Source organism: Callospermophilus lateralis, chromosome 8, assembly GCF_048772815.1.
Source record: "Callospermophilus lateralis isolate mCalLat2 chromosome 8, mCalLat2.hap1, whole genome shotgun sequence".
Lineage (NCBI taxonomy): Eukaryota > Metazoa > Chordata > Mammalia > Rodentia > Sciuridae > Callospermophilus > Callospermophilus lateralis.
This window is the reverse complement of record NC_135312.1, coordinates 108,166,119-108,183,609: the sequence shown is the minus strand read 5'-3', so window position 1 is coordinate 108,183,609 and position 17,491 is coordinate 108,166,119. Positions and strand designations below refer to the sequence as shown.

Below are 17,491 nucleotides of genomic sequence, written 5' to 3'. Positions count from 1 at the left end.
CTCTTTATCCATTAATAGTTACCTAGCATAACATACTTGGCAACACAAAATAGCAAAAAAGAGGGAAATGTAAAATTGTTCTCTTTGGTTTCCATTTTTCTTGGGCAATGTACCTTGTCAGAGATTGATTGTCTAGATGTTAGTAACCATTCTCTAACTTGTACTGAACTAGGGTCATTTTGACCCACTTACCTTCTGTTTGCTTGCTGCTATGTCAACCTGGAAAGTCCCATGGGAAATACCAAGGTACCCATTGCATTGTCTCACTAACTGCCCAATTCAGTTTCTGTACCTGTTTGCTTGCAGCTACGTCAACCCAGATGTGGTTTTTGCCTGTAGATATCCTAAAATGCTCAGGCTCTAGGCCATTCCTTGCAGATACAGTTATGGGTCCTGTAGGGGACAGTCACCAGCTGGCAGGCTAAATAAAGACTGGGACTTAGTGTGTTTTCTGAGTGACCTGCCCTACAACAAAAGAAGGTGGAGGTAAGAGATATCAAGATTTTGGTCACGAAGTAGATGAGGGGGTATCACAGGACTACCTATATGATTCCAAATTTTTTGACTTGGAAAATTCAATGATGAAGTTATTATTCCCCCATGTAATGAACAGAAGGCAGCATTGCTTGGGAGCTTGATTCTTGTTTTGTTTTAGTTTTTCTTTTAATTTTTTTTACTGGTGCATTATAATTACACATAATTATTCATTTTTACATATTCATACATGCACAAGGGAGTTTGTTTCTTAAGCCAAAGTTCTACCACTACTGCATATTAACCTGTGTAACCCTGATCAGATTACCTATTTCTTTTTTGCCTCAGGTTATACATCTTTACAATATTAACAATGATAGTACTAATATCATAGGGTGGATAGGAGGATTATGTATGTTATCATTTTAGTGTTTAGAGCCTATGAGAGTGCCTGGCACATAGCAAACGTTCTAAAAATCTTAGATTATTAATAGTATTATTTCAAGGAATTTGAAATGTTTTTCTTTGTTAAAAATTCATCATAGTGATTTCACATGCCCGTATCTATCCATGAGATTACCTGGAATTTATTCCTGCACAGTCCGTGTAATGAACAGAAGAATGACCAGGTAAACACCCATCTTGTGAAAATAGGTCTCTTCCTTTCATGTTCCATCATAAGCCTTTGAGGCAGGAAGCACTGTTGCTCCCTTAAGCAACTCTCCACTTCAAATGTTATATTTAGAATGTCTTAAATACTAAATGGGCATCACCAGTCCTATATTCTCCCTCTTGCTTTCCCTATTCTATCTATGAGAGCCCTATGATCCTACTCTAATTCCTCTTCCTTCACTAGCTATTTGATGGCTAAGTATTCTTCCCCTTTTGACCTCAGGACAATTAAAACTTATATTCAGCCAATCATTCTTAAATGGAGCTACCATTTGTTTCATATATTATATTTTCCCAACTAAATACTTTTTTAAAAACCCTGGAGTGTGGTAGAGAGATTAATCATCATATTCGACTTTGGTTAGTGTTCTATACCCCTGGCCCTTGTTATGCATAGTAAATATTGCATAAATATATTTTATTGGTTGAGTAATAATTTCCTCTGATAGAAAGGAGAATCATGAAGGCAGTAGGGTAGATTTAATTGAGGGCCCAGAATAAAAACACATGTCATTAAAGTATTTCAACCAGAGTTTTCTATCTAGTCATTAAAAGTTAGTTCTTATGTTCATCAGCTTCAAACTTCAAGGCCATTACTTTCCACAGACTTTGCTACTTGATTCATAGACTTCTTATCCTTTATACCTCCAGTTATCATTTTCAGGAACTGTAACATTTTTGCTAGCTTCTTCCCCAAATATCTGACCTCAAAGTAAGTTTGTTTACCTACTTAACCCTCAGTCTCTTCATTTGTACCACATTTTATTGTTATTATATTTTATCATACCAATTTGTTTCATTAACCCAAGGATAATTTAGTAAATATTATGCAATGAAGGTGAAGAATACATAATCTAGAGTTAGCTAGACTTGCTGAGACCTTATTTAGGAAATTCCTGGTTATATAACACAGAACAAGTTAGGTAACCACTGAAAGGTATTTGTCCGTGGCATTTCTGCTTCAGATTCCTCATCACTGACACAAACACGTTATATGAAACATTCACCACAACCATTCTGCATCACCCCCATGGAACTAGAAGGGCAAGGAAGCATAAGGCACATACCACTCACTGTGTCGTGAGTAATAAAGTCATGCGTTTCCAACCCAGGATACCATCTATTAAGCTGTGGTAGGCTATGGTAGGCTGTTAACCTGCAAACCAAGTAAAACCCCACTCTTCATAGTTCTTGATAATAACTTATGCCTCAGTTTCCTTACATGTAAAATGGAGAGAAGACACTAGATCACAGAGCTAATATGTTAATAAAATAGAAAAATGAGATAATTCATGTGAAATACTTAAAACCAGTCTAAGCCTCACACCTGGTCTCCAATTGCTCTTCAAGGGGGAAGTATTTGGTGACCACTGGCTGCCTCCTCACCTGCTTCCCAGCTCACTTCTCATGGGTCACTCTGCAACACTGACTCCAGAGATCCTTCTCTCCTTCATCACAGTTCCTATTTCCTAGACTCTGCACTATGCTAGCTTTCTCTTTAAGTTTTGGCCCTCTGTATCTCTTCCTTTTACACACACACACACACACACACACACACACACTGAACTATCAGAAGGAGAATGTTTTGCAAATGTCCTACAGTCCTAAATTTCCAGGGATACTCATTAACAGAACAACAACAGAAAACCAGTTTTTAAAAACTGGGAGAAGGGAAAGACAGTAATAAAAATGAGGGAGTAGAGAGAGAGTCATGAAATCTTCATTGAAACAGAGAATAGTTACAAGTAACATATTATATGTGAAGAGTCACCCAGTTACATAGATGGTCAACATTTATCATTTTCCAATGTCAAATACTAATAAAATATTTCCAAAAAATAATACTGAAAAGAAAATAAGTGAATTGGTGGTTGTAAGCTAGATGGCTGCTGAAACATAGTGTGGGATGATGGAAAGCAGATAAACTGATACCACCAACAGGTCCCGGGGAATCCCAGCTCTAGTTTTCTGTACTTGAGAGAACTTGGATGAGGTAATCAATGGCACCAAACATCAGTTTACTCACCTTCCAAATGGATAAGACTACTCCCTATAGTCTTATACATTGTAGCTATGATGAGCATGACTGTTGCAGGATGATCAGTAAATTGCCTCTTCAAAAACTCATAAAAAGACCAAGGCACATTTATGATTATGTCCCAAAAGAATGTAAGATTTCATAATGGGCATACTACACTCGCCAAATACAGCATTATAGAACTTAAGCTCTGGTTTCATAAAAACTCCAGGCACTGAAAATTTCTTAGGGTCAGGCTTATATAACTAAGTGTCAGTCTTAGATAACCAATTGCTGGCTTGATAAACTTACCTGTAGCAAAAAATCAAAGAGCGCCATCTTAGACCACTCATGGTGATGGATTCCAGTGCAGCCCCATTCGGGTTTGGGTACCCGGCCATTCAGCCAGCATTTCTGTTTCAGCAACTGCTGATAAGTTCCCCAGGTGAGCTTGACTGAAGAATGGGTATCATTACTTGCTGGAGATAAAGATGAGTCCCAGAGAGTGATAGGACATGGACGGCCATCTGTGGAATCAGATGGACAAATACACTTTCAGCATCCTGTTATTGACCCTGGGGTTGCCCTTAGAGCAGGATATTCACTCACACTGCCTCTCTCTCTCACCTGTCCAATGCTGGGAGCCACAGCCAATTAATATGATGCATGGCATTTTTGATTGAAAGGTGATGCCAGCTAGCCATTGAGATGATATGATTATGTTAAAAATTACATTCATATGGATACCGGACTCCTGCTGCGGGACTCCTGGAGAGTTCCCATTGGTTGGGAAAGTACAGTAGGAGGGAATTCCGGGGAGGCGCTTGCGCTGGAGTTCCGGAAAGGAGCAGCAGAACGCCGCGTGGGTGGATCGGGAAGCTTCCCGGGCGGACGTGTTATTGGCGGTTCTTTCAAATAAAGTTTGTTCCTGTTTGAGTGGCTCGTGATCTTGTGCCCAGCCAGACAGCGGCAACTGGTGGCCCTGTACGGGGAGCGCCTGAAGCTTGGAGGTGAGTAAAATTGCTCGCCCCTGAGGGAAGGCGACAGAATGGGTGACCATTTCAAAAAACAATGTGTTCTTCTTTTGATTTATTTTGTTTTTGTTTCAAGCTGCCTATCCCTAGAATTTTCTCAGGCAAACTGGGAAAAATGGTTGGCTCAAGGCTTGAAGTTGTTTGGCCCGGAGAAAGAGAAAATTGATACAACTATTCTTTGCTCCGTTTTTGTTTCATTCTGTTTCGGGTTTGTTTTATGCTACCTAACTGGGTTGCGTTACCTTTATAGTAGATTAGAAACTAGTAAAAAACAAACCGAAAAACTGTTAAGTAAATTGTTAGAGGTCCAAACTGTGGTAGAAAACATGTCAGGTCAAGCAAAAGAGAAGGTCTCTCCAGCTAGTCAGACAGAGGAAAATTTGAAGAAAGAAAGCTTAGAGGAAAAACGACCATCAGTTGGGGAGTTACAACAGGAGGCTGCTACTAACTCCGTTCTATCACCAGAGGGCGTAAGAGCTGAGCGGCCCTCAATTCCTGTAGTTAATGCACAAAATCCTAAGGCAAGATCCCAAAGACTAGCATGCCCTGTACTTGAGCAGGCAGGAGGGCAACGAATTCATCGCGCTCTAGATTTCAAAACAGTAAAGCAATTAAAAGAGGCTGTAACAACCTATGGCCCGCAAGCACCCTTCACCATAAGCATGGTTGAATCTATTACCAACTTAGACATGACACCAGCAGATTGGGCTAACATGTGTCGATCTGTGCTAAATGGAGGACAATATTTGTTATGGAAGGTTGCCAATGAGGAATTCTGCATGGAGACAGCTAGGCGAAATACAGCAGCCGGTTACCCTCAAAGAAATCTGGAGATGTTGTTAGGAAAGGGACCTTATGAGGGTCAACGGCAACAAATTGAATATGATCCTGGTGTATACGCACAAATTGCTGCAGATGCAGTTAGGGCATGGAAAACTTTACAGGGGCATGGAGATTTACAAGGACAGTTATCTAAGGTAATACAAGGAACTAACGAACCTTACGCTGAATTTGTAGATAGGCTTATTCAGACAGCTTCTAGGATATTTGGAGATGTAGAACAAGCAATGCCATTTATAAAACAACTGGCTTATGACCAAGCAAATCGTTGCTGCAGAGAGGTCATTAGACCATGGAAACATGAAGATTTAAACACATATATTAAATTATGTAGAGACATTAATGAACAAGGACAAGTCTTAGCAGCAGTACAACAGGCTTTAGATGCCAGGCCAAAAACATGCTACAATTGTGATCAGACAGGACATTTTAAAAGGAATTGTCCCATAGGAGGAGGGTTTAACAAAGCTAGGTATCAAAGAAATAGAATACCAGGTATTTGCCCACGATGCCGTAGAGGGAGACATTGGGCTAATGAATGCCGTTCTCAAACTACCATAGAGGGCACTCCGTTATCAAAAAACGGACAAGGATCAAGTGTTTACCCACGATATCGTGGAGAAAGGCATCAGGCTCCATTGCCAAAAAACGGACTGGAGGGCCCAATGCTCCGGGGCCCAAAACCACAAATATACGGGGCAATGGAGGAACCCAACAGCACCATCAAGGTAGTGCCCAGGACACATTATCCATTAAATCCCTCATCAGACAAACTAGAGGGAGCGCAGGGCTGGACATCTGCGCCTCCGCAAGAGCAGTACTAACTCCAGAGATGGGAATTCAAATTATTCCCACAGGAGTAAAAGGACCTCTTCCCCAAGGAACGGTAGGCTTATTATTGGGACGCAGTTCTTCCACACTAAAAGGACTTATGATAAGTCCCGGGGTAATTGATCCCGATTATGAAGGTGAAATAAAAATTATAGCTAGTTCTCCAAGAGGCATATCAGTTATCTCACCAGGGGATAGAATAGCACAGTTACTAATAATACCCAGCCTACATGATAAATTTTCTAGTCGTACTGTAGAAAGAGGTACCAGGGGATTGGGCTCCACAGGTGTAGATTGGGCTATGCTGTCTTTAAATTTAGATTCTCGCCCCATGCTAAAACTAAATATTCAAGGATACGACTTTAATGGGCTACTGGACACAGGTGCAGACCTTAGCATCATATCTAGTCAGGAATGGCCAAAACATTGGCCATTACAACAAGCCACTCAAACGCTTCGAGGCCTAGGAGTGGCTACTAATCCCCATAGAAGTGCAATGGTATTAGATTGGAAGGATCCTGAAGGATGTGAGGGAACTATACAGCCATATGTATTGGATCATCTTCCTATAAATTTATGGGGACGAGATGTCCTAGATCAATTAGGTTTAACGTTAACAAATAACATCAATCCTAATGCGCCCACTACTAGGGCTAAACAAGGTTTTAAAAAAGAAAAAAGATTAGGAAAACAAGGACAAAATATAGCAGCACCAATTCAAATAGATCAAGGAACAGACAGACATGGGTTGGATTTTCAGAAAGGGCCACTGAGACAATAAAAATTACTTGGAAATCAGAAAGACCAGTGTGGGTTCCTCAGTGGCCCCTGACTAAAGAAAAGATACAAGTAGCCCATGATCTGGTTAAACAACAATTAGCGAAAGGACATATACAACCTTCCATATCTCCCCATAATACTCCCATTTTTGTTATTAAAAAGAAATCTGGTAAATGGAGATTATTACAAGATTTAAGAGCCATTAATAATGAGATGGTTATTATGGGACCTGCTCAATCAGGGATTCCCCAATTGTCTGCTTTACCAAAAACCTGGTATGTTTTAGCTATAGATATTAAAGATTGTTTTTTTTCAATTCCTATTCATCCTGAGGATAGTCCACATTTTGCATTTACTATCCCTGCACTAAATCATGAAGGTCCTGATCAGAGATATGAATGGAAAGTACTCCCTCAGGGGATGGCTAATAGTCCAACTATGTGTCAAATTTATGTTAACAAAGCAATCCAACCACTTAGAAATCAAAATCCTGAACTACAAATATTTCACTATATGGATGATGTATTATTGGCACATAAAGATAAAAACATATTGCTGGAATGTTATGCCACACTTACAAACTTATTAAAAAATTATAATCTAGAGATAGCAATAGATAAAGTACAATTAAATCTTCCAATTAATTATCTAGGAGTCCTGTTATCCTCAACCATGGTCCGTCCACCAAAAATTCAAATACGAGTAGATCAACTCAAATCACTTAATGACTTTCAAAAGTTATTGGGAGACATAAATTGGATAAGGCCTTATCTAGGCATACCAACAGGAGAGCTAGGACCTTTATTTGATATCCTAAAAGGTCCATCAGATCCAAATTCACCCCGCATGCTAACGCCTGAAGCAAGAAAGGCATTAAAAATCATTGAAACATATATGGAAAATATGCACTTGGATAGAATTGATATAAGTTTGCCTTTATTATTTATTGTACTACCAACAAAAAATATTCCTACAGGAGTATTTTGGCAAGAAGGTCCATTATTGTGGATACATTTATCTTATTCTCCTAATACTATTCTTACTAGATATCCTGAGGCTGTAGGACAATTAATACTCAAAGGAATAAAAGCAGCAAAGGGAGTGTTTGGGATTTCTCCCAATAAAATTATTACTCCATATACTATGGATCAAATTGATGAGTTAGCCAATGAGTTAAATACTTGGGCAATAATCATGTGTAAATCTAATGTTTCATTTGATAATCACTTGCCATCTAATCCTTTGTTGTCTTTTTGGTCTAAGCATCCTGTAGTTTTTCCAAAAATGACAAGAAAGACCCCTATCATGAATGCTCCAAATATATTCACTGATGGGTCAAATAATGGTACAGCAGCAGTAGTTACCCCTGATCAAACTTTTACATTTTTAGTACCCAAACAATCAGCTCAAAAGGTAGAGCTTAATGCAGTATTACAAGCTTTTATGATGTTTAAAGATTCTGTATTTAATTTATTTTCTGATAGTCAATATGTAGTTAATGCTATAGTATCCCTTGAAGATGCAGGTAGGATTTCCCCTTCTTCTACTGTTTTCTCTTTGTTTTCCACTATACAAAGTCTAATCTGGGACAGAAAAGATCCATTCTTTATAGGACATATCAGGGCACATACAGGATTGCCTGGAGCCCTTAGTTTAGGCAATGAATTAGCAGATAAATCTACACATGACATACATATTTTCTCCACAATAGAAGAAGCTATAAATTTTCATAAAAGGTTTCATGTCAATGCTAATACTTTACAAAAACGTTTTAAAATAACTAAAGAACAAGCCAGACATATAATAAAACAATGTCAAAATTGTGTGACATTTTTACCACAAGTTAATCTTGGAGTCAATCCTAGAGGACTGATACCTAACCATATTTGGCAGATGGACGTCACACACTTGCCAGAATTTGGAAAATTAAAATATTTGCATGTTACAGTTGATACTTCTTCTGGATTTTTGATGGGCTCCCTTCATGCCGGAGAAAAAACTAAAGATGTTATAGCTCATTGCTTACAAAATTTTGCCACTGTGGGCGTTCCAAAACAGTTAAAAACAGATAACGGTCCCGGTTATGCTTCTACCTCTTTTAAACAATTCTGCTCATCATTTGGCATTACTCACATAACAGGAATTCCATACAATCCACAGGGACAAGGCATAGTTGAAAGAGCTCATCAAACTATTAAAATGTACTTATTAAAACAAAAGGAGGGAATTGGAAAGGGGTATATATCCCCCAAAGATAAACTTAAAATAACCCTCTTTACTCTAAACTTTTTAAATTTGGATTCATCAGGACTTAGTGCTGCGGAAAGGCATATGTATCCAAAAAATGTGCATAAGCCTAAAGTTCTTTGGAAAGATATTCTAACAGGACAATGGAAAGGTCCTGACCCAGTAATTGTCTGGAGTCGGGGCTCTGTTTGCGTGTTTCCACAGGGAGAACAGCAGCCGATTTGGATTCCAGAAAGACTAACTAAAACGATTTCTACAGATCAAAAAGAAGATAATTTGACTCAAATCCATAACAGCTGATATCCAGAACTCCAGCTTGGCCATTCTTACATCTGCGACTGATTAACCAGGATGCTTTTTTCAATATCTATTTTATTATTGCATTTTTCCATATCATAGGTTCTATTTTATTTTTGAGCTCATACAGACCTAGGTTGATGTTTTTCTGATCAGTTTTATTTTTTAACTGTGGAGTTTTTAACATTGCAATGGAGATTTCACCTAGGTGAAACTACAAGGCCTTTACTATTGTCTTATGTGTTGTATGTTATATGTGCACACTTCTGTTTTGTGTTATGTGTCTATATGTGCGTATGTCCATAGATCATATATGAGGAGTGCTCAAAAAAAAAAAAAAAAAAAAAATGGATCCAAGTACTTTTTATTATTCACGTCATTTTAATGGTTTAATTTAAATTGGGTAAACAGCTGTTAAAAATTATTTTAATATGTGTACAAATAAGCAGGTTAACAAATCTGTTTGTTTATTTTCATCTTTCCTTTTCATTATATTTAATAATTCTGTTCAAGATAATGTAAATTGTTCTAAAAAAAAAAAAAAAAAAATGTTTTCTTAGTACCTGTTAAAATGTTACATTTTTTTTTCTTTTTCTCTTTAACATCATTGTCAGAATTCTTATTTTTCATCCCAGTGCCGGTGAAGACAAAGATGAAACCAAACTACAACTTCTTCGATAATTATCACAACAAACTGTATAAACTGATATATCAATGATCTTGGGAGAAAATGGACATATTGATAGATTCCTCCACTTTGAACTGCTTACAAAACTTGCCTGGACTATGTATCACTTGTATGCACTGTGATCTATCCGTTGATACAACAAATTATGGTAATGCTGGCGTATCTTTGCTGATGTGTCACCAGTGATGCAATTTTCCCTAGGAGTCGTCAATTGATGTGGTGTTGTGGCATTTCTGTATCCTCCTCCCTTCTACTAGTGATGGTCTAATTTTGGGGGCCAACAGAGGTGAGGCAAAGAACCTCACCCCCCCACTGGCACCAAGGCCAAATCTGGGGGCCAACAGAGGTGAGGCAAAGAACCTCACCCCCCCACTGGTGCATAGGCCTATCCACAATTATGGCTATTTGCTGGACCGGTAGTCAGTGACGGGTATGATCCAATTGCAATGGTATCAACCTAAGACAGGAGGCTGACGCCTAAAGGTCAGTTTTCCAATGACGGGTAAGAACCATATGTTGAATTGGACAAACCTAACAGGCACGGTCCCTAGCCACATTACTTGCTTCTTAATTAAACAGAAGGGGGGAGATGCTGGGAGCCACAGCCAATTAATATGATGCATGGCATTTTTGATTGAAAGGTGATGCCAGCTAGCCATTGAGATGATATGATTATGTTAAAAATTACATTCATATGGATACCGGACTCCTGCTGCGGGACTCCTGGAGAGTTCCCATTGGTTGGGAAAGTACAGTAGGAGGGAATTCCGGGGAGGCGCTTGCGCTGGAGTTCCGGAAAGGAGCAGCAGAACGCCGCGTGGGTGGATCGGGAAGCTTCCCGGGCGGACGTGTTATTGGCGGTTCTTTCAAATAAAGTTTGTTCCTGTTTGAGTGGCTCGTGATCTTGTGCCCAGCCAGACAGCGGCAGTCCAATGCAAGAGATCGACTAATCATATTTTATGGTCCCTTTGTCCTTCTAAAATTTCAATATTTTTTATACCACAATGATGCTTCCTGTTACAAATCTTACAAAGTGGAAAATTATTGTTAGACAATGAAAAAAAAATTTTTTAAACAAGATATTTTATAGATGTGGCAGGAATAGGTCACTAACCACCAATAACAACGTCCTCTGGCTAATGTGGTTTTATTCCACATCTAAAAGCAGCCACCACAGAAAAGGAAAGAATCCAGACATTTATAATTGTCTATTCAATGTCTGAGTGGAGCTGTTCTCTATTTGTAATAACAACTGTCTGATTTTTTCTGAGGCCACATTATGATGTCAGGAAGAAAAAGAATTTTTAGAAGTCAAAAATTTCCAAGTGAAATTGTATGGTCCACACCAATCACTATAATCTCCAGAGAAGGGGAAAAAAAAAAAAGAAGAAGCAAGAGGTATATTTATTTATTTTTTTCTTTTCTGATAGAAATAGTGTAAGCCTGACAGTGCCCTGGGTAATGGATCATTTATCCACACATAGTCTCATAAAGTATATTTTTTAAAATGTCATTTCTTCATGTATATACACACACGCGATTTTTTTCTCAAATGTGTCCAATTGTGTCAGGCTCACTCACTCCTCATGGAAGAGATGCAATCTCTTTCACAGCTAAACTGTATAAAGAATGATAAGCCCCAGTGAAGTCATCATAAACAAGAAAGACTATGATGGGGCACACTGAACAAACACTTCAGTCTTAAAACCAATAACATCATTCCCAAGTTCCCATTTCTGCTAAATAAAGTCACAAAGAGAGGGAGTTGAACAACTCTGCTTATAACTCAAAAATCAGTTTGATGCTCTTGGAAGAAAAAAAAACTGAGTTACAAAGAACTGAAAAAGCATACTTAACAGGTCTGAACAACGGAGGTGTCTGAAATTGTGGCTGGAATGTCCAGACATGCCCCAGGAATTTTTAAAAGCCCTTTTAAATAGCCTCAGATGTTCTCAACCTATAACTTCATTCATTGTTTGCTAGAAACTTTTAATTCACCACCTTTTGGGCTTATTCTGACATTCTTATCTACAAGAAACAGTCTTGTTCACTAACCATTCTTGCATTAGGTGCCATACTACCCTCCATAATTTTAATTGCATTCACTTAATCGTTCTAATCACCTACATTCCAGCTTTATTTAAAAGGAAGTTTGCTCTCCCTTCACTTTGCAATTGAGGCCAGGGCATGAGAAACATCCCTTGAATTGCACAAAATATGCCAACAGTCATTGACACACAATTAAAAGAAAACAGAGAAAGAAACATGAGCCATCACTAGAGAATTTCACTTGTAAGATTCTTTTTCTCCTTTCTATGTCTTTGTACCTTACTAAGTGATTCAGAGCTTCTGGGACCTAATTGTTTTCTTATATAAAATCATGTTAAATACGTGGACCTCAAATACCGTGCCAGTGAAAAGGGAGAAAGAATAAATTCCAGGTGAAATCAGCCCCAGCGTGTGGTTGCAGACAGGTCTGGATCACTGTAACTAAATATGAATAGAAAACACAATTCAGCTTTCCAAGACTTGTGCTTGGGATATCTGAAGATGAGAACCAGTGAGTGGGGGTGGGGGCTGGGACACGGTGGTAGAGCCCTGCCCTCTCAACTCCCATCTCTGTGACTTTATTTGGCTAAAACAGGGCCTTGGGAATGATATTACTGGTTTGAAGCCTAAAGTATTTATTCAGTGTGCCCCATGGTGGTCTTTCTTGTTTATGATGACTTCAATAAGGCTTCTCATTCTTTATACAGTTTAGCAATGAAAAAAAAAAATGCTTCTCTAACCCTACTGTGATCCCCAGCACTGACAGATAAATAAATAAACACCAAGAAGCTCCATCAGTGTCTTTCCACCAAAGTTATACTCAAAAAGTACTTTCTATTCTAGGGGCTAGGAAGTACTCAAAAGGAATTGAAACCCAATACTGAACTTCAACAACACAGATCAATACGCAGGACAAACAGGACCACAGAGTTTCCTTAGCAATTCACACAAGACCCTCAGCTGAACAGGAAATGTTCTGCATAAAAAGTTTAAGCCTTGGCTCTTTCTCCCTTTAGAAATATCCAGTTTTTATTGTAAAAGTAACTAAACATAAATACCCTCATTTTAGGAAATGTGGAAAAACATAAAAATGTACAGCTAAGAAAACAAAACCATCTACAACCCAGTAATTGGTTCTATTATGTGCATATTTACCTCCAGTATTTTCCCATCCCTTTCTTTTTCACCTGAATATGTAAAAAGCTTTTAGAAATTTAAGAAAAAGGAATAGCTTATGACTGGAGCTCAAATTCTGGAAACCAACAGACTTTTTTGAATTATGGTCACTTAGATTTGTCACATCAGATGAGTTATATAATCCCTCTAACCCTTGCTCCTTTCTTCTGTAAAATGGGGCTGATAACTGACTTGTTGAAATTAAATGAGTTCATGCATTTAAAATTCTCTCCTCTAACTTTTTTTTCATTTCTTCATGGTGGAAACATTCAGAATTCTTTCTTCTAACTTGAAGTATATAATTGTTGCCTATAGTCAACCAGCTGCTCAATGCTCAATAATAGATACATTTTACCTGATTTGAACATTATGCCATGTACAAATGTATCAAAACACTACATGGTTATTATTAGTATGTATAATTTTTATGTTTTATGTATCAAATAAGAAGAAAAACATTAAAAAAGAATACATAAAGCTTTCAACCTGGTGCCTAACATAAATGCATCCCCAGATGTATTCTGTGGTGATTATTACCACATACATACATTATACAGTCACAGAATGCATCAGTCTTCAACTGATCTTTATTGCTTCTTGAGCGTTTTCTCCATCAGTGTTCTAGAACCCGAATTTAAATGCATAAATAAGATAAATGCCAATACATTTTTGCTTTCATGGAGTGTACATTTCTACCAAGGAAAAGAAACAAAAGATATGCAAAGAAAAAATACCACTTGGAATTATCTTGTAAAATTTTATTATGAACACTGAAACTGAAAGTTCATATGGTTTTCAAGTGTCACAGTAATATTACTTTCTTGATATGTTTCAATCATTTAAAATTACAGAAACCACTCTTAATTCATAAAATAAAAATAAGCCTACATTCCCTACTAGACGTGAGTTTACTGTGGTTCCTTTACCATTTCTCTACTTTAGAACAACAAATTTCTTTTGAGGGGAAAAGTGAGTGCTGGTGACGAAACCCAGGGCCTTATGCACATAGGCAAGCATTCTATTTCTAAGCTACACACCCAGCCCTCATTAGATTCTTTGAGTGGTACAGTTTTTGTACTAGCAATTAAAAATTGTTCTCAAACTGCCAAAGCTGATGTTCAACTGAAAGAATAATTGCTTTTCAATTAATATCCTGTGGTTTTTCTCTATAACCATCCATGTCCCCTCAGCAAAATATTTTGGATGCTGACTACCACATAAAGACATTCTTTCCTGGCCTGGCAGGAATCCGGGCACCTCAGGAAAGGGGATTTCCAAAGCATATGAAGAACGTGGGGAGAACAGCAATGTGCAGACTTTTGAGTCCAAGATGCTGAGGTTCTTTTCCACATTCCTTCCCAGGTATTCTTGCTACATGTGAGTGTGTGCGGCCCTTGCAGGGAATAGTAGTAGTCAGAATGGCTCAGGATCTCACTACTGTGGGGAGAACTCCACTTTATATGAAATATGGCTTTTAAAAGAATTAAATGAACTTTGATAGATTTAAACTGATGACAGAAAAATCATCTCTGAAAACAGGTATCTGGTTAAAGCAACTTGCCCTGAAGTGTTTGGGGGATGAGGACCATTCATCTCTTCACATTCGGGTTTGTCAAAATGATGCAGTACTGTACTCTCTGGAGAAATTTTAACAGTGAAGAGATAAAATTCTAACTGTCAGTTTGGTGAGAAAGCAGGTTTTAAAAGATACGTGAGTGTTCATGTGAATTAAAGGTTACACAGCTGTCTTAAAAAATGAGACTTGCCAGTAAAACTTTTATCTGATATCTGAATATTTCCCTTGAATTTTGATGTTCTCTCAAATCATGTTTTTATTCAAAAGCACAAAGAAGACATCCTTCTGAAAAGATGAACATGAAAATTAACCAAGAGTAAATGCTTTGTACAATCTTCTTTGTCTAGATTTATTAAATGCCCTTCACTTTGAACATTGGCTGACTGGTTTCGTTGCACTACAGGTGAATGCTAAGCATGTTGGGCAGAGGGCTAAATGTCTATCAGTATATGTTACTTAAGTAAAAATTTACTGAGATCTGAAATCAAAAGTCCTTTTTATTGTATGGACCAACTTCCAAGACTTCCCCTGACCAAGATATAAAGGAAGTGACGGTCCAGCTCAGATGGTTCACCTTCTTTGAAAACAACTTTCTAAAACTCATTAAAGAAAACGAAGACTAGACAAAATGTGGAGCGTCTTTGCTATAGGAAACAAATTCTGTTGGGCTCCATCACAACTATCAACAATGCCTTGAGGGAAATTTTTCATGCTATAGGTCTCCTTTTGGAAAAGGCAATTATTAACATTGAATCAACCCTCACGATACTGTGGCAGGCATCTAAGTGTTAAGGGATCCCTTAAGTATTATCAGCTCTCCTTTTCTCTATGTTTATTATATTATGGTTTGAATATGTTGTGTCCCCCAAAAGCTCATTTTTGAAACAATGCAAGAAATTTCAGAGGTAAAAATGATTAGATTACAATAGCTGTAACCTCATCAGTAGATTAATTCACTGACATGGATTAACCAGATGATAACTGCAGACAAGAAGGGTGTGTCTACAGGAAATAGGTCACTAGGGCATGCCTTGGGGGGTATATATTTGGTCCCTGGTGAGGGGAGCTCTCTCTTTCTGCTTCCTGTAGCCCCATCTTTAGGTGCTCTCCTTCACCATAACCTTCTGTTCATGGCCTCATTGAAGGCCCAGAGCTATGGAGTCAAACATCTATGGACTGAACCTCTGAAACCTGAACCAAAGTAAGCTTTTTCTCCTCTTTATTATTCTTATTAGGTCTTTCAATCATTGTGGCAAAAAAAAAAAAAAAAAAAAATCTCTAACTAAAACATTTACCATGATAGGATTTTGGCAATTAAAGAAGTATTAGACTGAAGTATGAAAAAGCAGAGTAAGATCTCTTGGCATGAGGTTGGTGAACATAAGCAAATTAGTAAGTATGAGGGAGAGCAGAAGACTAATGCAAGGTTTGTGAGGAGTGAGTTTGAAAATTAGATGAAATTTTATATATTCTCAGTATTTTATGTATTGTTAATTCATTTATTTATTAGGTATCATTCATTTATTCATTAGGTATTATAGATTCATAAGGATCTACAAGCATTCCTTGCTACCTATCTGGGCCTGTTTGGTTCTCAGGTTTGGGATAAAAAAAATTCAGACAGCTGTGTTAAAAATGTGGCCTTATAAGGTCCTACTCTCAGTCAAGTCCAAAGCCTTTGAGTTGAGTAGGAATACACAGGTACACACAGATGTCCATCAGGTGAACAAATGTTTTGAAGGAAGAACTAAAGATGGAGCTCTTGTGATTAAACCAAGAGATCCAGAAATGCTGTGTCTCAAGAATGTAGTCAGACGCCAGGGTTCATAAGGGGAAGAACATTTGCTGAAAGGGAACTGAGAGTTGATTTGGGGTGAGTGGAGTTAAGAAAGGAGTCACAAGTCATTGATTCTATTCCTGGTATTATTACTGGTCTCCACAAAGGCACTAATTTCCCCAAGATGAAACAAAAGTATCTTTCAAATCCACCTGGGCAGGCTCTTTTGACAACCCAGTGAAACAGTGAAATGCTTAAACCATCAACTCTACCTTAAAAACAGACCGCCCTTCTATTTATTTACTTATTTATTTATTTTGGAACCAGGGATTGAATTCAGGGGCACTCGACCACTGAGCCACCCCTATTTTGTATTTTATTTAGAGACAGGGTCTCATTTAGTTGCTTAGTACCTCGCCTTTGCTGAGGCTGGCTTTGAACTTGTGATTCTCCTTTGGCTTTGAACTTGCGATTCTCCTGTGTCAGCCTCCCCAGCCCGCTGGGATTACAGGCTTGTACCACCATGCCTGACCAAGAATGTCCTTCTTTGTTCTGAACTTTTGACTAATGGGCAGGAACTTCTACTTTCTAGGCCTGACCTGGACATCCGCTACAAAAGACTTCTGCTATATAAATGGAAACTTCCAGACTTTTCCGGTCTCAGTGTTCCATTTAAAAAAAAAAATAGGAATCAAATTTGACTTCGGGTGGTGACGATGTGATGACTATGCCAGAATACAGAAACAAGCAATCTTTGCAGACAAAGTCATGGGTATATTAGAATGATTTATTCCTTCAGGATTTAGTATGTATTACTGTAGTTCAAGGAGCCATGAATTCCTGACCAGAGCAACCTTCTACAATGCAAAGCCCAATTACATCACTCCCCTCTTCAAACCCTTCAGTGATTCCTCATCATCTGCAAGATGAAGTTCGTGCTCCTTACATAAAAATAAAACATAACTCACTCTCTACTTACCATAGATTTATCTCACTTCATCCCCACAAACCTCAATTTCCAGTTTTTCAGAAA

At 38.1% G+C, this 17,491-nt stretch overlaps 1 protein-coding gene across 3 annotated transcripts in view; it reads right to left on the bottom strand.

The window, feature by feature from the left end:
• The window catches only part of Gask1b (golgi associated kinase 1B), a 64,924-nt gene that overhangs the window by 28,402 nt on the left and 19,031 nt on the right, over positions 1-17,491 (bottom strand). For all 3 annotated transcript variants that reach the window (XM_076863886.2, XM_076863888.2, XM_076863887.2), the window contains exon 3: positions 3,476-3,690. In XM_076863886.2, the coding sequence (XP_076720001.2) occupies positions 3,476-3,690 (215 nt within the window). The remainder of the gene's footprint in view (positions 1-3,475; positions 3,691-17,491) is intronic.